This window comes from Vitis riparia, chromosome 12 (genome assembly GCF_004353265.1).
Source record: "Vitis riparia cultivar Riparia Gloire de Montpellier isolate 1030 chromosome 12, EGFV_Vit.rip_1.0, whole genome shotgun sequence".
Taxonomy (NCBI): Eukaryota; Viridiplantae; Streptophyta; class Magnoliopsida; order Vitales; family Vitaceae; genus Vitis; species Vitis riparia.
Genome location: NC_048442.1, coordinates 1,191,519 through 1,216,281, shown reverse-complemented (window position 1 = coordinate 1,216,281; position 24,763 = coordinate 1,191,519). Strand labels below are relative to the sequence as shown.

General features: G+C 33.1%; 1 protein-coding gene across 3 annotated transcripts; it reads right to left on the bottom strand.

Moving 5' to 3' along the window:
* Nucleotides 1-8,155: 8,155 nt before the first annotated feature.
* Nucleotides 8,156-24,695, bottom strand: LOC117926261. 3 transcript variants are annotated; one of them, XM_034845345.1, is made up of 8 exons: nt 24,620-24,689; nt 24,104-24,163; nt 20,762-20,858; nt 20,295-20,354; nt 18,642-18,791; nt 11,460-14,554; nt 11,138-11,261; nt 8,156-10,967 (listed from the first exon to the last, which is right to left on the bottom strand). In XM_034845345.1, the coding sequence occupies exons 3-8, from the start codon at nt 20,836-20,838 to the stop codon at nt 8,444-8,446; spliced, it is 6,030 nt and encodes a 2,009-aa protein (XP_034701236.1). In that variant the 5' UTR covers nt 20,839-20,858; nt 24,104-24,163; nt 24,620-24,689; the 3' UTR covers nt 8,156-8,443. The 3 variants fall into 3 exon arrangements, with proteins under 3 accessions (XP_034701236.1, XP_034701237.1, XP_034701235.1); XM_034845346.1 differs by lacking the exon at nt 24,104-24,163 and having other exon boundaries at nt 24,620-24,695; XM_034845344.1 differs by lacking the exons at nt 24,104-24,163; nt 24,620-24,689 and having other exon boundaries at nt 20,762-20,932.
* Between the last annotated feature and the right edge of the window lie 68 nt (nt 24,696-24,763).

Here is a 24,763-nt window from a genome sequence, read left to right as displayed (position 1 = left end):
GTGATGACTTGGGAAGGATAACAGCTATCTTAGGAGTGTAGTTAGTTAGTTAGAGTTTTTGATTGTGTTTTTAAGGTACAGACTCGGGAGAACTGGTTAAGGGCATTCAGTTGTACAAAAACAGAGAGCGAGAAAGGAAGAGAGCTTTCCAAATCCATGACCATAGGTCTGTTTCGGTTTTCTTGTATAGGAAGAAACATAGGTGAGGAGGGTTCTTCGGAAAAAAGCTGTAATTTCTTTGTTTTTGATTCTTGTGTAATCTCTGGTTGGTACAAATGAATAAAGGCTTCAAGAAATTAGTGTGGATGTAGATCAAGTTGATCGAACCACAATAATTCTCTTGTGTTCTTGATCTTGGTTGATTGTGTACCGGCTGTTTGATTTTATTCCTAAGAGAAGGTCTTTGTAAACTGGTCATCTCTTTCTGGTTTAGTTTATGCTCTAACAATCCCTAGTTCAAGGCTGATTTTTCTAAACACAAATCTACTAACACCTCATGGATTTCATCTCACATTGGGACAGAATATCTATTCTGGGAACTCTCAAATACGAAGGCATTGATAAGATCTTGAACAATTTTTTCTCCTTCTTCAACTGTTTTGATCAAGGCATGTCTGATCCACTCCAGTATCAAATCAGTTCTACTGGTCCCTTCCTTCTGTGTGTGAAATGCACTGTATTTTACACATTTATCTGCTGAACCTAGATCCCCCAGAATGAATGCTAATGTATTACACAGAACTCTGTCTTTCATCTGAGCTCGATGTGGCAAGCCTAGTATACAAGATGCACGTTCCCAGACAATAACATCAGAGACCATTTTCAAAGCTCTTGCCATTAGAACAACAAGAAGTAAGTGACCAGAACACTTTTCAACCACATCTGTGGCTCTGCGTCGGAAACCTGAAGAATGCACATTTTTGCCCACATTCATAGAAAATAATTTCCAAGATAACAGATGATCCTCCAACCTAATCTCTAGATCCATTTCCATTCTTTTGTAAACTGTCTGGGATCTAGTCGTACAAACTATCTTTTGAATGTTCTTTGAGTTCCACCACTTGCTCCCCACTCCATACAGATTGATCCTTTCATGAATACCATGTAGAAAGATTAAGAAGTTCGTGTCTTCCAATAAACACCCATACCCATTGATTCAACATCTTTGCTCCAATTCTACGGAGATCCAAGTTAATCAAATGAATCATTTTTAAATATTTATTGGTCATTATCACTTGTGATGTTCCCCTTGTATTACTACACTACATGGATCTAAGCTTATGTTTGGTTACTCAAAAGTACTAATAAAAGGAAAAAAACTGTTTAGAAAAATAATTTTCTCGGTTATTTAATAAAAAATATCCAAGAAAATAAAATATAATTAAAATCAATTAAAAATTTATACATTTTCAAATGGTTTAATCATTATATCACATGTTAAAAATAAGTTAAATAAGTTTGAAGTAATATATAAAAATAATCTATTGAATTTAACTCATTTGGCCATGTTTTCTAAAACATGTTTTTAAAAATTATTTTTTATTGTTCAACTTAGAAACAGTTTTTTAAAACAAGTTTCTGAAAATATGACCAACTGTGCCCATGTTTTCTTTTATTTTTGTAAACTGGTGAAAACAACTTCTACTTGTTCTTTATTTCACTTTGTTTTTAAAAATATTTTTAGAAAACAACAACCAAACAGCGTTAGAAATTTTTAAAAATAGTTTTCTGTTTTTAAAAACAAAAAACAGTTTTTGACTCACAGCCAAACAACCTCTAAATCTGTTTTATACTTTCCTTCCTTTTTTCCTGTTTGTTTTCCCTCAAAATTTTTGGGGAAGCAAATATAGCATAACTGTTTATGATCAAAATACATAACTGTTCCGCCGCCTCTGCTTAGACTGCAGCCGGCGAGGCCAGCGCTGCCCAAGAAAACCAAATGGAGTGCTTTTTTCCATTTCCATAACTAAGGGTCTCCAACGGGCGGGCCGGGCCGGGCCTGAAATAAGAGGCCCGCGGCCCAGCTCGGGCCGGGCCTATGGGCCTGTTGACCAGTCAACGGGCCGGGCCGGGCCGGGCCATGCAAGAATGGTAGGCCCGCGGCGGCCCGGCCTGTGAGCCCGCGGGCCGGGCCGGGCCGGGCGGGCTTTTTTATTAAAGCCAAAATGAAACAAGGGAAGGGAGAGGGGGGGATTCGAACCCCTCCCCTCATGGTTAAAATTTGAGGCTTTAACCAACTAAGCTACAAACTTTTTATGTTTATTAATGGACTTAGTTATATGTATATAAAAATACAGTATATTATTTTTTTTAAAAAAAATTAAAGGCTCCAACGGTCACATGACTGTTGGAGCCTTTAGCTCCATCCCATTATTCCCATATGACCGTTGGAGGCTCCAATGGTCACATGTCAATTTTTTATTTATTTATTTATTTATTTATTTTTTTAAATCTTCCTATAAATACATCTTCTTCCTTTTCATTTTTTCATCAAATTCTCTCTATTTCTCTCTCTATTTCTCTCACATTCTACAATATTTCAAATTCTTTTATTTTTCCATCAAATTATACAATATTGTTGGTGGTGCAAAACAAGCATTGGTGGCTCCAAGAGTTCAAATTTGCTAGGAATTTCTGCATCGGTTCTCTAATTGAGTAACATACTTCACCCCTACTACTTTATTTTTTTGTTACATTTTTTTTTTATATTTATTACTTTATTATTTTTGGCATAATATTTTATCAATAATTATAATATGACAAGTGCTTCTTCATCTAGTCCATGTGATGAAATATCATCAAACAAAAAATTTACTTCAAATATATGGAATTTTTTTGATAGAATAGAAATAATTTTAGAAAATAATAAAAAAGAAATAAAAGCAAAATGTAAAATTTGTAATAAATTTCTTACTGGTGGCTCAAATGCAGGCACAAGTCATTTAAAAAGACATCATGAAAATTGTAAAACTAAAAATAATGTAGATATTAGAAATTATATGCAATTAGGTAAAAATGAAAGTGGAAATTTAAAAACATTTTGTTATGATGAATCTAACTGTCGTGAAGAAATGATTGATTATATAATAAGAGCAGAACAACCTTTCAACATGATAGAAACTCATGATTTTGTAGGAACAATTCAACGAGGTATTAACCCTCAATTTAAAGGTTGATCTGGAAATACAGTTAAAAGAGATATTATGAAAAAATTTTATACACAAAAAGAAATTTTAAAAATTTTTTTTACAAATTTTGAAGGAAATATTTGTTTAACATCTGATATTTGGACATCTTTAACTCACACTGGTTTTTTATGTATAACTGCTCACTACATTGATAATGAATGGAAATTAAATAAAAGAATAATTTCATTTAAATTAATAAATGCTCCACATAGTGGTAAAAATATAGCATCTTTAATAAATGATGAAATTATAGATTTAGGCATTCGTGATAAAATATTGACAATAACATTAGATAATGCTGCTAATAATGATGCAGCAATACATAGACTAAAACTATATTGGCAAGTAAAAGAAGATCATGCTAAAATATTTCATGTGCGTTGTTGTGCACATATTTTAAATTTAATTGTAAAGGATGGATTAAAAAATGTTGATAGTACATTGGAAAAAATTAGAGGCATTGCATATAGTATTAATAGTTCTCAAGCAAAACATGAATTATTTTTTCATTGTTGCAAAATGTTAAATATGAAAAGAAAAAATATAAATTTGGATATGGCCATTAGATGGAATTCCACATATAAACTTTTACAAAATATTACAAAATATAGAAAAGTAGTCGAATTATATGAAATACAATTAATTAATAATGATTGTGAAGAAGATATTTATGCATTAAATGATTATGATTGGCATATTGCGGATCTTTTAAGAGATCTTTTTGAAGTTTTTGATATTTCAACAAACATTTTTTGTGGTGTATATTATCCAACTTCAAATCGAGTTATTACGCAAATAACTAATATTTTTCTTGTATTTAAAAAATATTTAAGTTTTGAAATATTTAATGATACAATATTTGCAATGATAGAAAAATTTAGAAAATATTGGGGATAAATACCTTTAATTTTTTATATTGCTTTAATTGTGGACCCTAGATTGAAATTTGAAGCTTTGGATGAATGGTTAAAAGTTATTTATTTTAATGACCAAATAAAAATTGAAGAAATTAAAAATGAAATAAATTCATTATTATATAATTTATATAACTATTATAAAGAAAAATATGGTAATGATATTAATACTATTAAATTACCACCTACATCTACAAACTCTTCATCTTTTTATAAAGGAGCTATAGAAATGTTGAAAAGTCGAAAAAAGACAACAAATAGTTCTCCAAATAATACATCTGATTTAGATAAATATCTTAATACTGATACAATTTTATTTGAAGATCAAGAAGATTTTGATATTTTAATATGGTGGAAATCACATCAACACAAATATCCTGTACTTTCTATAATTGCTCGTGATGTACTAACAATTCTTATGAGTACAGTTGCATCAGAAGCTGCTTTTAGTGCAGGTGGAAGAGTAGTTAGTAAAAAACGATGCAACTTAGCGCCAGATGTTATTGAAGCAGGGATATGTGTGAAAGATTGGGAAATAGCAGATAAAAGGATGTATGATTCCATTCGAGAAACAGAGATGCTTGCCGATATGGAATCTTTAAAATTATCAAGATCTTCATGGATGCATGATAGTTCGCCATCACCGCCAGAAAATAATGACTAAATGTATATTATATTTTTATTTTTATTTTTTGTGGTTGAAAAATACAGATGATTGACAAATAAATAGGTGCCAACCTAGTTGGGATGTATTTATTTTGTAGTGATGTAAACTTTTCCCACATTTTCAAATGTAATTATATATTCAATGAATAAAATTTTGAAATGAATATTTTTTTTAATAATTTTTATTTAAAAGGGCGGGCCTACGGGCCGGGCCGGGCCTAAACTTAGGCCCGCGGCCTGGCCCGCCCAAAAAGGGGCTTGGGCCCGGCGGGCTTGGGCCGGGCTTTAGCCCGTCGGGCCGGGCCGGGCCTAAAGCGGGCCACGGGCCGCGGGCTTTTTGGAGACCCTTATCCATAACTGATCAGGCCCGCGGAATCCAAATTTGAATGAATTAGATTCATGACTAAAAATTCATGGTCTAAACAATAACATATGGTGATACTGATGAAATAACACACGAGGGAAGACAGCACTTACACTATGGGTTTTATTGCAGAAGAGTGCGGCAGCTCAAATTTACCGGACAGGAAATGAGGCTTTCCAACTTCTTCATTGGGTTCCACAGGCTCCTCCACATCCCAATTTCCAGTAACTGCAGCAGTGGAGTCAGCCTTCTGTGCAAAGTCTTGGGTCTTTCTCCTCTTCACATCCATCTCTCACTACCACCGGAAGGGATGATAGGTGGGCGGTGGGTGTACTACTTTCTCTCAGACAATTGAATTTCCCCTTTGCAAAGTCTTGGGCTATTTCTCACCTTGGGATTTCCGAAATTGATCCTCACCCTTCATCTGATTTTGAAATGGAAATTGAAATGAAAACTACTGATGGCACAACCAGATTCCTCACCTATTTTTCCATTTGTCATCAATGCCATGTTCCCTCTCAAATTTTAATTTTAAAAACTATATTTACTAATTTATTTTACTAATGATTGTTTAAAAAAAAAAAAACTAGTAAAAAGAAATAAAAGAGAAATTTTCATACCTAGTGTGTGTTACAGTTCGTTTTATAATGATTTTAAAAAACACTACTCTCTTTCTAACACTTGAATTTTTTTTATTTTTTAAAATATTAGAAAGATTAAAACTGTTTCCAAGAATCATTTTCGAACATACTCTTTTCAGTTGAGCAACCACAGAAAATTCAAGTTATACTCATACCAAAGATAAAATCTAGATATACCTTCTCAAGAGATACATCAATCATGTCACGAAGTCAGCAATATCTTTAAACATCTATTTTCTTACATGGTTTTGAATGTGCTACAATCAAAATCTACTACAATCATATCTATTGCAAGACTAATGCTTCAAATATCTATCCTTGTTGGTTGAATAAGTCAATAACCTTAGACGAATAAGTGGCAACTTTAAATCAAATGAAAAAATAAAACAAATTTTACAAATGAATAAAATCAATTTTTTAAATTAAAAAAATTCGAAGAAATAACTAAATTAGTATTTCAATGTTTGGTAGATAAGAGAACCTAGAGAATAGGCAACCCTCTTGCGTATCGTAATGTAGGTCATCTTCATTTCTAAGTTTTTTTTTATCTTAATCTTATTGCAGGTTTTCAATATTTGAATTTCATTATATTTTTATAATATTAATGTTTATATTAATATTAATATAAGAACAACAATGATAGTAGTATTAGAATATATGAATTTCCACTATCAGGAATTAATATTCTACTTTTAATAATAATATTTTGAATAAATCAACTAATATTCTAATTCATTTTCCAATAAACACTTTATTAAATATATTGTAAAAATATTGAATTTTTTTTTAACGTAATCTTTAAGTTATGACCTAAAATTTTCATGAAATAACGGAAAATAAATTGTAAGTATTCTTTCACTAAATTTAAATAAAATATAATTTCTTCACTTATAACTTTATAATTACATAAAATAAAAAACATTCTTTCATAAATACCATCTAAATTTACTTGATAGGTTAATTTTTATTTTAAATTTTTATGAAGAAGATAATTTTTTTACTAAATATGTTATAAAAATGACTATTTTAAAACATAATCTGAGTTAGAACATTTTTTCAAATATTTTTAAACATAATGTGAATAAATTTTGTTTTTTCAAATATTCCTTAAACAAATTTTAGTTTATATAAAAAAAAATTCTCATATTGATAATCAAATCTTTTTTTTTTTTTTTAAATATCTTCATCATCAAAAAAATCTTCTAACTTCATTCACCATTGCCTTTTCAATCTTTCAACCTCATGCAATATAATTCAAATTTACTCTCATTTATAATTTTAATTTGGTTGGTAGTTGAATTAGCAAATACATTTTTGAATGATATGATTGGCTGTTATAAATTATTATTATTATTATTATTATTATTATTATTATTTATTAGTGTTAGATAGGTAACATTTAATTATAATTCTTAATGAATTAAAATCAAATTATAAATAGAATTGAAATATATGATTGAATTAAAACATATTGTAAATAGAATTGAAATGAATGATGAAGAGGATTCTAACCATTTAAAAGTTGGTCAAAGATAAGTATTAGTGGTGAAAGGCATGGTAGGGAAAAGCACTTTCTTTTGCCAAAGCAATACGCTTTCCCGTAATACAAGGCAGAGGAAAGTAGGGAAAAGCACTTTTTTATGCCAAAGTAAAACTCTTTCCCGTCATACAAGAGAGGAGGGAGTAGGGAAAAGCACGTTTTCTTGCCAAGGCAATAATACCCTTTCCTGTAATACAAAGTAGAAAAAAGCACTTTTTCTTGCCAAAGCAAAACTCTTTCCCGGAATACGAGGGGGAGAAAGTGTGAAGTGCGAGGAAATTCAATGGTAATGAGGGATGGATCCGAAGAGGAGAAAATAGTACACCCACCGCCCATCGATCTTCCCTACCGGTATTAGTGAGGGATGGGTCGAAAGACCCAAGACTTTGTAGAGAAGGATCCGCTGATCCAAATGCGGAGAATGTGGAACTCAATGAAGAAGCCAGAAAGAGCCATTTCCTCTTCGGTGAATCTGAGCTGCCGTGCTCTTTTGCAACAAAGCTAGTGTGTTATTTCATTAGTATCATGATTTTTGTTACGACCATGAATTTTTAGTCCTGAATCTAATTTGTTTGAATTTGGATCGAATAGTTTTCGTGAGTGCGGCAGACACTCTGGGAGGAGGGGCGGCTTGATCAGCCAAACTAACTTTTAATGAACTTATTTATGCTACCAATGTGTCCACGTGGCAAAATCCTAGAATTCCCTCTCATCCACATATACAACATCATTGTTTTAATCCAAACTAAATAACATTGTAGTAAACATTACTAGTCCAGGTGTTCATTCCTGCATCCTATGAAAAGAAAAATCAATCATTAGTAGAAATGCTAAGACTTCAGTATATTAGCCTCAGAGATTATTAATGGCATACAAACTACATGAAAACAAAACAGTCATAGAACAAGATAATCTTAATCAAATACAATCCAAGGTAGCAAATTAGACAAAGACACTCCACAGTAGCAAAGATTTAACAAATACAACCTGTAATAGCTAGCCAATCCCACGACAAACACACCTTAAATGAATCAAATCCCACAAGCAAGCTTGCAACCGCAGGAGCAAGTATCTTGGTTTGTTCATCAGCTTACAATGACACTGCTCCAGAGAGAATGAAATTGAAGAAGCTAGCTGAGGATGCAAAGAGATTGCACTCTCTCTTTAATGGCATCATCTTGCCATTTTAATGTTTCCCACCATGACTCTTCCCCTTCAATGGATCTCAATCTGGTTGCATTGGCATGGCTGAAAGGCAAATGCTTTAGTTTGTTGCACATAAATATTCTAATACTCTGTAAAGATGGCCACTTCAATGAATCATCCACCCAAATGGATCTCAGTTGTGGGAGATCAAGGAGTACTAAGCTCTTCAATTTTGGAAGTGAACTGGGATCTAGTCCATGGTTCTCAGATTCCATAATTATCTCTTCGATTTCATAACATTCTTGAACTGTCAACAGCTGCAAGTGAGGAAGTTTCTGAATCATGCCACTAGAAAATATCTTCTTCAACTTTGGGCATTTCATTAATGTCAGAATCCTCAGATGATACAGGCTTCCAACAACAACAGGCCCTTGCCAAATGCTTTTCAATTCCATTAAATTGTATATGCACAAATATTCCAAGTTTTGTAGAGCACCCTTTGTGATACCATCTCCCTTGACGATGGTTTCAATTTCCTTGCACCCTTCAATCGAACAAGCCAACAAATTGTCCAGGTTCTCAATGTCAAAATCAGATAGGGTCGAAACTCCATGGTGGTTGATTAGGGCAAATGTATGGGTTCGCATAAGCAACTCCGAGATTACAGGATCCACACCATTGGCATTAGCCAATTTCAGATGGTTGTAGGATGGAACATCAAAACACTCGGGAACTTGAGAGAACATTAAGCCTTGGAAACCAACAGAGAATTGAAATGTGAAAGGGGAACCCTCCTTCCATGCTGGGCTTCTTGTGACAAATAACTTTAGGGTGTCCACTGTGGGGAAGTAAAATTGAAGAGAAGTCAAATTTTGCAAGGCAGTGACCTCCAAAATGACATTCTCTACAACCTCATCCCACCCTTGTTTGGAGCAATCATCATCAACTTGCACTTCTTCAAGTGAGGCAAAGGTTGAAATGCTGCCAAATTGCCTTTGAGTGGTGCTTTGCATGCAGAAATTAAACAACGATATCCGCAAACACTTCAACCGTAATAAACTTCCAATTTGAAATAAATCAAGCTTCGTCCCTCGAATGTCAAGTACCTCGAGATGGTAAAGCCCTTTTATGCTAGACGGGAGTTCTTTCAAGTTGATGCAAAAATTCAAATAGAGTGCTCTAAGGCAAATTAAGTCGGATAGAGATGAAGGCAGTGATGAAATCCCAGTGGCATGCAAATCAAGAACACGAAGACCATGCATAGATGCGAAAAAGAACTTGGGAATAGAGATTAAGTCCTTGTTACCTTGAAGAAACAGTGTTGAGAGATTACAACAGTCTAGACTTTCCGGCAACGAGAGTAGTTGGTTATCCATCAAAGAGATACGACTTGCCTGTTCCCATTCTTCCCTTCTTGGAGGTTCTTTTAATCTGTCACGGGGCTTGACCAAAAATTTTGAATCTGTAGTTTCTGATGATATTTTAAGGGCCAGGGTCCGAAGCATTTTGCTCAATTTAACACAATATGCCCTCTTTTCACTCCTCTCTAAGAGCGATAGATCGATAAGCGTATTCAATATCCGGTGCCCTTGATCACGTGAACCAATAAAACCTTCAGCTCTCCAACATTCAAGCAAGTAATCTATATAAATATCATACTCTTCGGGAAATAGCGCACAATACAGAAAAGAAGCTTTCTTTTTGTCACTATCTAAAAGATGGTAACAAAACTTCATGAATTCAATCACTTCATGCATGGATTCTGTAGCCTCCCATCTTTGCAAACGTTTCAATCCATTTCTCCAGATGGAAACATCTTCCCCCTTCTTTCTGAAGTCTCTAGCTACTTTGTCTATTAGCAATGGCAAACCGCCGCACTCTTTAACCACCGACTTAGCTAGTTCTTGAATTCGTGGGAAGTAAATTGACCGGCCCACTTTTTCTTCAAACAGGCTGAAAGCTTCATGATCTGGCAATGGTTTTACGTTGATTAGCTCATGAGCTTTCATGGCCTTACATATGTCACGGAACCTACTCGCCAACACCACCTTGCTCTCCCGATTGTCTTTGATTCGCATGATTTTATGTAGATCAATAAAGTCCCATACTTCATCCAGAAGAATCAAATACTTCTTTCCCCTCAACTCTTCAGATATTCTCCGGGCAATTTCCTTAGCATCAACATTGCTTGCTATATTCATTTTCAGCCGCTGTATGATAGCATCTTGCAACTTCTTGATGCTCCACTCCTTTGAGACGGTTACCCAGATGACAATATCAAACATTTTAGCAATATCTCCATGATTGTTCAAGTTTTGCATTATTGTGGTTTTTCCAGTTCCCACTGTCCCCCAGATTCCTATTCTTCTTGTTTGCTTGTCCTCTAGAAAACTTACTACATCTTCTACAACTTTGTGCAGTGATGTGTTGTCTTCTATTTTCGGTGCCCGTATTTTCCTGACAGGATCGGGCCTTTCCTCTATAGAGCACGGTACTTCAGCCATCCCTCTGCAATTCAGAATATAAACAAAAATTCAAAACGAAAACTTAAGTGTATCCAAGCAGACACTAAAATAATTTGGGATTAAATTTAGAACAACTTCATAACTCTAGTATCCTTCATGTTTCTTGCTTTGTTGCTACTAAAATATGTGATGTGTAAGTGGAGAAAAAATTACTTGATGTGGTAGTTTGTATAAGAGGCTGACAGCGGTGGCGGTGATGGAGTGGGGTAATAAAGCTGCTTCTCCTCTGAGGTGGTTCCAGCATGTACGGCAGTGGCCTTCAAAGAGTCGGAAGAACCTATTATTCATGGAAAAACAGCCACAGAAAAAGCAAATATGAGACAACAGAATAAAAAAGTTACATATGGAAGTTGGAAATTTGGCTACAGATAATGTAAATGAGGTAAGACATTACTGCTGTCCCACCCATGGTTTCAGGCATTCAGACAAATTTTTCTATCTTTGAAATTAAAAGAAAATGAAATGAAAGAACAACCTGGTTGTTGGGGAGGCTTTGTGTCTTGCCTCAGAGCTTTGTGTTGAGTAACAATTTCTGCTACCTGGATTGTCAAATCTCTGTTCGTTTGAATGGGAACAAATATAGAATCCAAATTATGCGGTTGACTAAATCCAGAATTTGATGTAGTCAATTTCAATGCACTCCACCAATCCGCGTCTCCTATGACCAACTTTAAATCATTAACCGAAACTTCATCAATGGGAAGAGTTTTGAGACTCCAGCAACCATAGAAGCTCATCCATTCTAACTTTGGTGCAATCCGGAAGCCACTAGAAATGCTGACCAATTTAGGCATGTAATGAAGTGAAATCCTCTTTAACCTTGGAAGATACCATTTGAAGTTGGCGGATGGAAGGTTTTCGTGAACTCCACGGTTCACTAGGCTGATGATTTTGGGGCAGTCTTCAACCACAAGCTCCTCTAAGGTGTTGAGATTTTGAAGCAAATCCAAATTAAAGATAATTACAAGTTGGGGGCAAGTATGTAATGCTAAGGACTTGAGACTGGATAGACAGTCCGTAAGAATTGGCCCTTTCCAGATGCTGCTTAAACTCTTCATATAATAAATGCACAAGTACGACAATGATCCAAGTACGCTTTCTCCATTAACGTCTTTGTTGTCTCCTCGGTAACAAATTTCAGCTCCATCTATGACAGTTTGAATCTCATTACATTCTCCCAACACACAAAACTCTAGCTTCTTCATGTTTTCAAACCCGAATTGAGATAGGCTAGTGACAGTTGAATGCCGATCTACGAACAGAGCTGTAGCATGCTGCAGTGCCTTCTTAAAGTCGTCTGGGACATTTTCACCATTCACATACTTCAAGTGTCTCCTTTGTTGTTCAAATTTAGCTGCGGCTTCATGTGGTGATCGAGATATGATGCGCTTGAGATAACTGCCAACAATAAACCTGAACTGCACCAATGACAGGTACGTCGATGATGAGGTCCCATCCCTGCTAAATTCTTCCAAAAGTATAACTTCTGGCAAGTACAATTTAAGAGCCTTTAACTGTTTTAAGCCGCATACTTCCTTGACAATATGTTTCACAGTTGCATTCCAACGCTCATCATCTGGATTCACATCCATGCTTAACTCTACCAACTGAACCAGATTGGATATCACATTTTGGGGAACCATTGTGTTTGACTGGCCACATTTTCTGTCCTGCTGATTATGCCCATAGAATGACACTATCAAGCATTTTAAATTCGTCAGTTTTCCAACTTCCATGGGTAGATTTAAAATTTCAGTCCCTTCAAGATTAAGCACCTCAAGATTTTTGAGTTCTCCAACTTCAGGTGGCAGCTGCATCAATAGTTCACAACCTCTTAGAAAGAAATCTCGGAGTAGGCCTAATTTAAAAATAGATGGTGGTAGAGTATTTATTCTTGTATATGACAAGTTTAAGATTTGGAGGGCATGCATACGTTCAAAGAATGATGGAGGAATTTCTCTCAGATAAGGGTTGATTTGTAAGGATAATTCCCTGAGTAGGGGGCAATTTGGCATGTCTGGTAGCTCAGATAGTTTATTATTCGACAAATCCATCCACCTGGCTTCCTTCCATGCCTCATCGTTTGGAGGCTTAGTTAGCTCTCCTCCACCTAACCTAAGAAAGGTTGGATCTGTTTCAGATCTAAGCATCCTTAATAACACCTCACGGATTTCATCCCGCATTCTCACGAACTCTCCATTCTGCAATCTCTCTAACAAGAAGGCATTGACAAGATCTCCCACAATCTTTTGTCCTTCATCAGCAGTTCCTATTAAGGTGTCTGCAATCCACCTTTGAATCAAATGAACTTTGCCTATCCCTTCTGTTTCCATTGACAATGCACAGTATTCTATAAAGCTCTTTGCCGAGCCTGAACGCTCCCATATGAATGCTAACGCATTAAATAAGATTTTGTCTTCCATCTGATATGGGGTTTGCAGGCCTAACGCATGAGATGCATCTCTCCATATGCGAACATCCTCGACCTCCTTCAAGGCTCTCGCCATTAGAACAATGGCAAGTAAATGACCACAGCATGCTTTAACCACGTTGACTGCTTGGCGTTGGATGCATGTAGAAAGCAAAACTTCTCCAACATTCATACAAAATAATTCCCATGATAACAGATGATCCTCCAGCCTAATCTCTAGATCAGCGGCCATTCTCTGATAAACTTTCTGAAATGTAGATGTAGAAACTATAGCTTGAAGCCTCTTCAAGTTCCACCACTTGGTCCCCACTTTGTACAGTTCTATTCTGTCATTAATATCTTCCAGAAGGATTAAGAAGTTTGAGTCTTTCATATGATAATGGAATTTTTCTGTGCTAGATGCTGACATACCAACTTTTGCAGCAATACTGCATTCAATATCGTTGATGGATGAAAAAGATGAAGCGTGAATGTCAATGACAACATCAAACATTTTCTTTGTATGCGGTAGATGCTGCTTCAATTCTGACATTACTCTTTTCGGATCTCTTCCTGAAATGCCAATCCTCATAATCTGGGGATTTTGTATGTTTTGGAAAATCTGATCAGTGGCAAAACCAGCTGCCATATCAAGTATTTCTTTCGGGATGGGAATAATCTTTTGATGACACACTGCTGACTTTTCACCTTGCTCTATCTCTGAACCAGATGGTATCCCAATTTCTCCAAGCACCGTGGGAGTGGTTTCAACTTCTGGGGTCTTCTTGCACATCTTGTCAAACAGCTCTCGAGGAACATAAGCTTCAATATCATCTATTGAATGGTCCAGTAGTATAGTGAGTTGAGAAAAAATCTCTGAAGCATCTTCTGAAATCCTCCTCTTTTTGAGTGTTTCCACATCTCCTACTCTCTGATTGATACTCAAAACATCCTGAATCCACCTTTTATGTCTTGCTCTGTCCACCATATTCATAGAATATGATAAGATGAGGCATACTACATCTTTCTTCCTGTTCAGTGTCTCCAACCTCTCCTTGATTATTCGATAGTCCACCTTAGGTTCAGATACGGAACATGAACTTTCTGTGCCAAGTGGTTGCTCGTTGCTCTCTGAGAACTCTCCAGTTCCAAATTGGGATCTGTAGAAATTAAAAAAAAGAAAAGAAAAGAAAAAAAGAAACCTCTTATAATAACATCAAACATTGTTTCTGCAAGTTCCATCGAAGTCAAAGAAAACCATAAGGGTGACTTTGTTTTGGCTTACAGAACCGAAGTTTAGACCTAGGCTTCCATCCGGTAGATTTTCTTCTTTGGGAAACAATTTGCAAATGAATGTCAGCATTCAAAATGAGGTAATGACTAAAGAAAATGAGAGTGATCAATGACCCATCAGGCAGGATGCCTAGTTTCAACAAGATGTATTCTCTGGCAAAAAGTAAGTGGAAAGACAATCCTAATTTCTTACCAGATAGTAGAATAATCCCATTTCAAATATGTCTCTTAATACTCCTATATTTCTTTATTTCGTATCATCTTTCATTCTCCAATTTTTTTTAAATTTTTTTTTACCTGCTTTGTAGTTGTATCTATTTATCAAAATGAAGAATGGAGATGAGTTAGACGTGACCGGGCTATGATACACGAGGCTAGAACACATTAAATCTTGTTAAGAGTCTCTAAGTTGAGTGCACCTAGCAACACAATATGTGGAAAATGTATGCATGGAAAGCAAGTCAAACAATCACGTGAAAATATTGTGGACATCAATACTTCTAGACTACTTGACTTAATTACAAATGGACCTCTTGGATCCATGCGCACTAAGAGTATAGGTGGAAAGAAGTATGTCCTTGTCATCGTTGATGACTTTGCTAGGTTCACATTTGTCATTCTTTATAGAAAAGGTAGAGACAATAATTCACTTAAAAGCCATTTATACTAGGGTTAAAAATGAAAAACGGCTTCCGGTTATTAGGATTAGGAGTAATAGGGGGAGAGAATTTGACAATGTTAAGATTGATCTATACCATGGAGACAAAGGTATTGAATAGCTTGCTACAGTACCAATACAGTTTTCCTTTAGACTATGCATGAACTAAAAATTTAGTATATGAGTTGTGGTCTAGGAAGTAACCTAATATTTGGTATTTTAGGATCTTTTCTAGTAAGTGTTACATTCTTAGGGTACTAGGGATGGAGAAAATCTAGGAAAATTTCATTGAAAGTTTAATTTAGATATATACCTAGGTCATTCATGCAAAAGTAAGGCCTATATGGAGTACAATTTGAACTCTATGGTGCTTCAAGAATCCTATATTATGGTAATTGATGACTTAGGACAAACCTAAGAGGATTAAGATTGAAGAGAATGAACCCTAAAAACTTCCTAGAGAAAACAAAGAAGACATCTTTGAAGAAAATGTTGAGCCTATAGATCAAGTAAAGAGTGAAGGGACAAGATGTTAAAGGAAAAAAAAAATAGATCTAGAGTACCTAAAGATCACCCTATCCTGAATGTGAATAAAGATCTAAATGAATCCATGGAAACTAGGAGATACACAAGGTTGCATGAGATAGGATTCATTTTTTATACCTCCCATTGGAGCCTAAAAAAGTAGAGGAGACAATAATAAGAGGTGAATCTTGGTTTACCCCACTTCTTGAAGAGTTAAATCAACCTTATGCCTCAAGATCAAAATATGATAAGTAAAATGGATCTTTAAAATAATTTGGTTGGGAATGGAGTAATAGTGAGAAACAAAGTTAGATTAGTGGCTCAAGGATACACTCAAATTGAGGGCGTAAATTACGATATGATATTTGCCTCATTAGCTAGACTAGAGTCCATTATGTTACTTCTAGCCATCACAAGCTTATTGAAGTTTAAATTATACCAAAATGGATGCAAAAAGTGATTGCTTGAATGGAATTTAAATTAAATAGGTATATCTAAGAAACCCAAGGGTTTGAACATCTTAAATTTCCTTATCATGTTTATAGATTGATAAATACATTATATGGTCTAAAATAAGCTCCTACTGCATGGTATGAAAAACTTACTAACCTCTTGAAATAAAGATTTGTAAGAGGGGGAGTAGATAGGTCCTTATTCATTCTTGAAATAGGATCAAGGTTTCTAGTAGCTTAGATTTATGTGAAAGACATTGTATTTAGATCCAATTCAATTGATTTTACCTTGCGAATCACTATGGAGATGAAAAAAGAATTTGAGATGAGCATGCATGGTAAGTGAACTAACCTTTTTCCTAGGGTTACAAATTAAGTATTTAGCTAGTGGGATTTTCTTGTCTCAGTCTAACTGTGCTAAGGAACTAGTTAGGAAGTTTGGACTTGTCATCTAAGCCCTTTAGGACACCCATGAGCACAAGCATAAAGCATAGTAAGGATACATCCAATAAGAATGTTAAGCAAAAGCTTTTTAGGAGCATGATTGCAAGTCTCTTAAACCTTATTGTGGGTCATTTTGACATTGTATTTAGTGTGTGAGCATGCTTTAGGTTTTCGGCCAATCAAAAAAAATCTCATTTTGTAGTAACTAAAAGAGTAATTCAATATGTTAGTGGTACATTAGAATATGGACTTAGGCATCTATTTGACATTTTGTTTATGATTTCTAGGCATTTAGATGCAAATTAGGCAATGAATGTTGATAGAAAAAACACATATGGTGAATGTTACTTTGTGGGGAGCTGCCTTATTGCTTGGATGCGCAAGAAATAGAACTTCATATCCTTGTTTACTCCTGAGGTAGAATACATAGCTATAGGAAGTTGTTGCACACGACTTCTTTAGATGAAACAAATGCTAAGTGAATATGGGATAGATCATATTGAAGAACATGTTATTTCCTTAGAATATGTCTTTATTGAGAATCAATTGGTTGACATCATGACTAAACCTTTATATTCCCTTAGGTTTAAATCCCTTAGGAAATATTTGGGAATATGCTCCATTGATTTAGATTAGTTATTTAGTGTGAGTCATACTTATGATCCTAGGCCTGTCAATTCTTTGCTTATAGCTTAATGAATGTTATTAGTTACTTAGTCTATTATTATTCTCATAAATAGTTTGAGATATTTTTTCAAATTGGTATTCTTTAATGTTCTTCAATCTATTATCCTTAGAAGCACTTTAATTTCATTTTAATGGTGGTTTAGTTTTATTTTAATACTACTTTGGTTATCTATCATATTGTGATGTGTTTTACTTTTTGGACGTATTTTTTGAACATCGCTATCTATGTCAATCTATGCTATATCATCATTAGTCTCTCCTTATTATAATTGTAATATTCACTTTGTAATATATATATATATATATATATATATATATATATATTTGTAGGTTTAACATCACATTATATGCAAGAAAATCAAGATGGATATTTATAATCATGATGGACTATGACTAATTATGCTTTATCATTTCAATTTGTCTATTATTATTGTTGTTTAAGTGAGTGCATGTCATAGGTTTTCAAGACTTTTTCAAAATCCTTAAGATTTGTTGTTATTATACTGAAAATCTTTGTATAGAATATTTGGTTTAGACTTGAGTATGATTGGGTGACATATTGAAAATCTTGAGGGGAATTATACAATCTTTGTTTTGTCACAAAATTATCAAAGGGAAAGTTGCTAGTGAACTAGGTTAGTTAGATTAAATTGACAATTTTATTTGATATATTCTTGGATTCAACTCTATATACTTCCTTGGGATTTACATAAGCTTGGAAGACTCAAGATTATTACAAATCCATTCTTAAAATATTTCAAATAAGTAGAGCTAAGTTCTTCAAAGTATGATAACAAAATTAAGGTATACAAATATTTTTATTGGGTAAGAAAGTGGATTTAAAAAGGAAATTTCACTTTGATCGCTTGAGCCCCCCTTGGGAGTGTTAAGGTACTTGTGAACCATTTTCAATCTCTCTAAATTTCTTCTAGTTTCTAAACATGTATTTATTAATATTTGTTTCTAAAATATCTAGTGGACTTTGTAAGTAGTTTTCCACCTAAATTACGTGTCTTTTATGGGATTGTTTTTCTTTGTTTTAATACTTGAATTTGTAATAATCAAGAAGCATAAAAAGAATAAAAATTTGACTTTTTAGGCACAGATAAAAATTTGTATATATATTTCCATTTTTGAAGATTGAAATTATTAATAACTACATGTATATGTTGGGGAGAGAATGCTTACGGAGTCTTGTTCTCTGTGTCCTCTAGCTCACAAGGTTGCTTCCCTTTAGTATCCATTTCATTGCTCGGCATGGTGCTTCTTGTGTCCATAGTCTTGTTAAGAAGACGTAGTCTTTCAATAAGGTCGAAGCCTTCCTTACCAATTTTCACACTATACAAATTCAAACAAGTTGTGCCCCTTATTTACTGATGATTAAATTTGAAAAGAAAGCTTCTAAATTCTAAAGTGTAAATAACATGACTTCAAAAGTTTTGAGTTCTTATTATTGGCACAATTATCCTTTAAGGCTTTTAATAGCATATAATGTTCCTTCCTAAAGGATATAAAAGATGTATAATTAGACACAAAATCAAGAATTTGGTATATAATTGGTGTAAAGGATATTTGATATAATGACTACCCAATAAGGCCTAAGCTATCTTTGATGGATTGCCACTTGAAGAGGATGACATATTTGAAAAATTAAAAACATGCTAGAACAAAAACCTAAAATTTTTAAATTCATTTTGGTCTATCGTAGTCCAAAAAACCACAATTTGTATGCTTCCCCTTCTAGTTGCTAGCCAAGATGGTGGTCAATGCTACTTCAACTTTCCTTTACAATTGGTAATACACGGCCAAAATCTAAGCAAAATTATCATTGCTTTAGCCCCCTTGTATAACGTACGGACTGTGGAACTATTTCTAAAGACACTATTTTCTTTTAATTTTCTTTTAATTTATTTTCCAAGAGTTTTTAATTCTTCAATTTATATTAAAATTTTGGGTAGCCAAGGAGTGCATCTTTTTTTTCTCTAATAAATATTTTAATTATGAGTTGTATCATATTCTTAATAAATTAGTTCAACCATGGAAGATAATACTCATATGCTAGTTGTATATGAAAATGAAAGAAAAAAGAAGAAAAAAGAGTCATCTTGTTTTATTGGAAGCCTAAAACATAATTATCCAATTAGATAAAAAGTATAAAGTTACACTTATTAAATAACTATTAGGCATTTCTTTGGCATCATTTGTTCAAATGATATAATTTTTGTACTAGTGGTTTTGTTGCGCCAATGGAAGCTTTAATGTAAACAACATTAGTTCAAGAACACAAAGATAAAATAATCAACACAAAAGGTACATGAGGTTTTAACATAATTCAATCAACCATGCCTATATCCATAAATGAAAGAGAATCATTCCACCATGTCATAGAGGATATTATAGAGCATAGAACTAGATACAATTATTGATTTCCCAAAACATACCATATTTCCCCACTCTTTATATACTCGTGAATCATAAGCCCCCTTACTCCAACACAAAAGGTATCTCACGCTCTCCTCACATCTCTATCCACCTTGTATAGTCTTTACTGACTCATCTCCATCTTATAATTTTTTTCCCCTCATGACCTAGAATATTTCCCCTCATGAAATCTAATATTATAATAATATATCAATTAATGAAATATTCTATATAATATTCTTTACAAAAAAAATATATGTATACTAATTAGGAATTTGAGACACTTTCTAATAGGTTTTATCAAAGCACTTTCGATATATTGTTCTAATGTAGTTGTGATTAAATTTGAGGACCTTCAAATTCTTGAATATGCCTTTGTCATTCTAACTTTGTTAATCAGTATGGGAAGAGTACACTTACAGAGATTGACCCCCCTCAATATCTATGTCTCTCCATGGCATAGCACCTTTTGTGTCCATACTGAAACCATAGTATATAAAATTCAAATAAATAATGGTATGTTGATAGATCCTCACAAAATCAGTAATTTTCAAACAAATCAAAGAATAGTCAAATGATAAAATGGAAATATAAACCCTATTAAGGAGAAGTTCAAAATGTTAAAAGCAACATTTGAAGGTCAAGTGCAATTTTTGAAAATATTTCATAGAACTCTAAATTGCAAGTGAACTTCTTAGTATGGTTTATTTACATTTTCGAGAAGCCTCAAGTATGTCATGAAAGCAAAATTTTATTTAATCAAAATATTTTAAAATATCATAGTTATCCTTATTTTCAATAAAATTATTTTAAACTTTAAGCAAATACTACAATCAAAATCAAAATGAGAAAAACTAAACACATTGTAAAAGGAAAATAATACTTACTTATCCTCTAGGGAAGGGAGTGACATTGCAACCTCCTCAGGCTTCTTCAAGAGACTCTCTTCATTTTCAATGTCCATCTTATTGGCTTTCTCAGTTTCTATTGTCATAATAAAATGAAAGTGAAATTTACAAAATCACTGGTGGTTATAGGCCGAAAAGCTTTAGACTTAGAGGGTGTTTTTTTTTAGCTTTTTGTTGAAAGTAATTTGCTTTTAGACTTTAGATTGCTTGTTTTTCTACTTTTTCATTACTTATTATAAATTTTTTATTAAATAAAAAAACCAAAATATTTGATTTTTTCTAAATGGAAAAAGTAATATATTGATTTTTCTTTACTTTTTAATGCTTAATAGAAATAAAATACTAAAAAAATAAACCACTCAATACTTAACACTATTAAATACTATTTAGTTTTAAGTTCTATTTAGAATTAAGTAAAAAATAAATAAACACCACCTTAGATTTTTCTCAAGATTTTTATATGTACCTGTTTACATTTTTCTCAAAATAAAAAATCAAAATTAATAAATCCAAAAACAATGAAGAGGACGAAACAAAAAAATATATATATTAGGGTTTCTAGATCAAGATTTATTTAGGACCAAGTTGAAGTTATGAACTTACTATAAGAAAAGGAACAAGTGAGCACTTGTTTCTTTTATTTGACAAAAATGGCAAAGCTTTAAAATTAAACACCTTATTCTAATTGACCCAAATACAAAGATAATTTGATTCTTTGCTGTTGTAGGAGACATAATAGAATTTGTTTCTTGGTCTTTACAAAAGAAAAAAAAAAAAAAAAGAGTAATTAACCATGACATGTTGACTAACAAAAATCATTTTATCGCAAAACATTTATTAAGAAAAATTGCTAAGTTTAACACAAAGTGAGAAAAAGAAATAATAGTAACTTGATCTTGGTCATCTACCAGTATACCCATAATGATCGATCCTACTATTGCTATGCATAATGGAAAGGAGCATTATACCCAAAATGATTGGCCATACTATTGCAATTAGGGAGTGTGCTTAGAAAAATATAGTCATGTTTGACATCAAAGAGTATGCACAAGTTAAGTTCCTTTCACATCTTGAGCAAGGATCTTGAATTTCCGATGCATAAGAACATAGCTAGAGTACCTAATCATACAAGTACAAATAATAATGGAATGATTGAAATTGGGGATGGCTAAAAAAAGTTTTTAGAATAGACTCATTTTATTTCTAGTCTCCTTTGCAACGTTGGTTTAACCCAAGAATAAAAATATCGGTAATAACGGATATATCGGTCCTTGGATTTTACAAATATATTGGGATATATCAAAAAATATCAATGGTATTTTGATATAAAGTATTTTTATTTGAAAATATTGATAATTTTATTTATGATTTTATATTTATCTTATATTTTATTAGTATACACAATAGATTATAAGATGATTAAAATTAACCTATTTATAATAATTTTATTTTAATTAATTATTAATATCTTATAATATGTAAAAATACATGTATAATAATCATATATATATATATATAAAATCGTAAGCACATATTTAACATAAAATAAAGTTTGGCTAAATGGCATAAACCATTTATTTTAAAACTAAGCCTTTGAGTTCAAATCTTAATCTTGAATGGTATATTTTTATTTTGTGTAAATAAGGGCATAGTCCCACAACGAAACTTTGATAGATTGCAAAGCCTTATAGCCTCTATTTAAGCTTTGTGGATGGGTCAATTGAACTTAAGTCTACCCTTGGTCTATTATGTTAAAGTTAAAATTTTATATCTATTAACTCGTTGGACTTGATCTATCTTTTGGCCCATTGGACAAAATTAATAAGTCATCCTGTATAGGCTAATTAAACTAATCCAACACTAGCCCATTTGTTATATTTTAAAAATCTAGGCATTAGACAACACTGAAATTTCATTGATGAAACTGATATATCTATGAAAATTTGATATTTTGTCAATTTATCAGTGAAGAAGTTTCCATGCCATATGTTGTGTCGGAGTGGCCAAGATTTGAAATATCGTCGATATTTCTGAACATTTCAATCCTTGGTTTAAATTTCACATACTCCATTCATTTGGCCACGACTATACTAAAACACTTGAAATCATGTCTCATTAAAGACATATTGGATGTTGAAGGGGGACAATACATTGGTGTCCCTATTGATAATGCACTAGATTCTAAACACAAGTTGAACCAATGCACTATCTAACGATACTATAGTATTCCTCATATATTGATGATACTAAAGTATTCCTTCTATATTGATTAGACCCTCCTTACAGATGATTTTTACACTTTTCTAGTAGATGATGACCTTAAGACCTATAAAAAAGTAATGTCTTCTCTTGATACAACATTCAGAAAAGAGGTCATTGGTAGCAAAATTGAGTCTATATTAATGCCCAATCATATATGGGGGGAGTGGATTTACCTCTTGGTGTAAAGACTATAGGTTGTAAATGGATATTGAAAATGAAACTAAAACCAAATAGGCCTATTGAAAATACAAGGTAAGGTTGGTTGCCAAATGGTATAAACAAAGAAAATATATAGATTATTTCGATATTTTTTCCCATGTAACTAGGATTTGCTTTATTAGAGTGTTGAAGTTATTAATCATTAATTGAGAAATTTCTGGTCCTATGTGATGATTGAGATCCATGTACCAGCCATATTCCTAGTGTTGACTGGATTGCCAAATGGCACCTACACGTGAGGACATCAATGTTTGAAAAGAAATTTATGACGAATTTGACTACAATAGTTTGACCACCGTGTAATCTCCTAGAAAATCTCCCTAATGAAGCAATTGTGATGAATTTAGTAGTTGAATTGAATGACAAATTTGAAACACTTATATAATGAAGCATCCATCTTCTTCAACATCTTCATGGTAAGAATAAATAAAACAACAATTGCAATATCATGATCATAATATCTATGATAATAACTAGAAGAAGAATTATAATAACTTATCATCATCTAAAACTCAAATATTCATTTTACACAATGCTTTCATGATCGAATTGATCATTAAACTGAAAAATTATTGGTATATGATTTAATGTTCATACCCATGGTTTAATAGTTGTCGAATAGTGCAACATTGTAGTGTATTATGACAATGCCCCAAGTTTGCATGGGCCCATTTCTAGTTTGGGCTACCTTCCCACTTATTGGAAATGAAAAAAAAAGGGATAAGAGAATCGTTTGGTTTAAAATCAAAATGATCTAAAAAAGTGAATCGAACTTGGAAAAGTGACCTATCAAAGGTTAGATCCGATATGATTGTATTTCAGAACATGGATGTTACATACCTAAGAAGGTGAATCGAACTAGAAAAGTGATCGCTTGAGGATTAAACCGATTGGTTCGACCTAATGTTCAAAACATTGATTTTACATACGTTAAAAGTTGTAAATGAATGACAAGGGAAAAAAAATACAAAAAGAAAAATTGAAGAATGCAAATAAAAATTTATTTTATATATAATACCTTATCTGATGTATTTTTTTTTTGACAATCATTCATATTGTTTTTTCTTATATGCTTCATATAAATATCTAAGTATGTTTCATACATATTTTAAATTTCAACTATTAGTTATTTAACATTGTCACAAAAAAAAAAAAAAACAACAACAACAAAAACCTGGTTCCTAGAAGAAAATGAGAAAATTATTTGTAAATATAGAGCTTAACCCTTGAAGAGAAAAGATGAGAATTCAAAGAAGGATTTGCTAATGGGATCAGCCATTTCCAGAGAAGTTACTTGAAAAGAGTGATACACGAATTTCATATATGGTGATGATCAGAACAAAGCAGAAAACATACCTGATTGAAGAAATAGAAGCAGAGAGATATATGGTGATGATCAGAGAGGCAAACTCCCCACCAAAGAAACCTTCCAAATTCGCCAAATCCCAATGTCCCTCCTCTCATTTAGTATATATACCAGGAATAATAATAAGAATGATA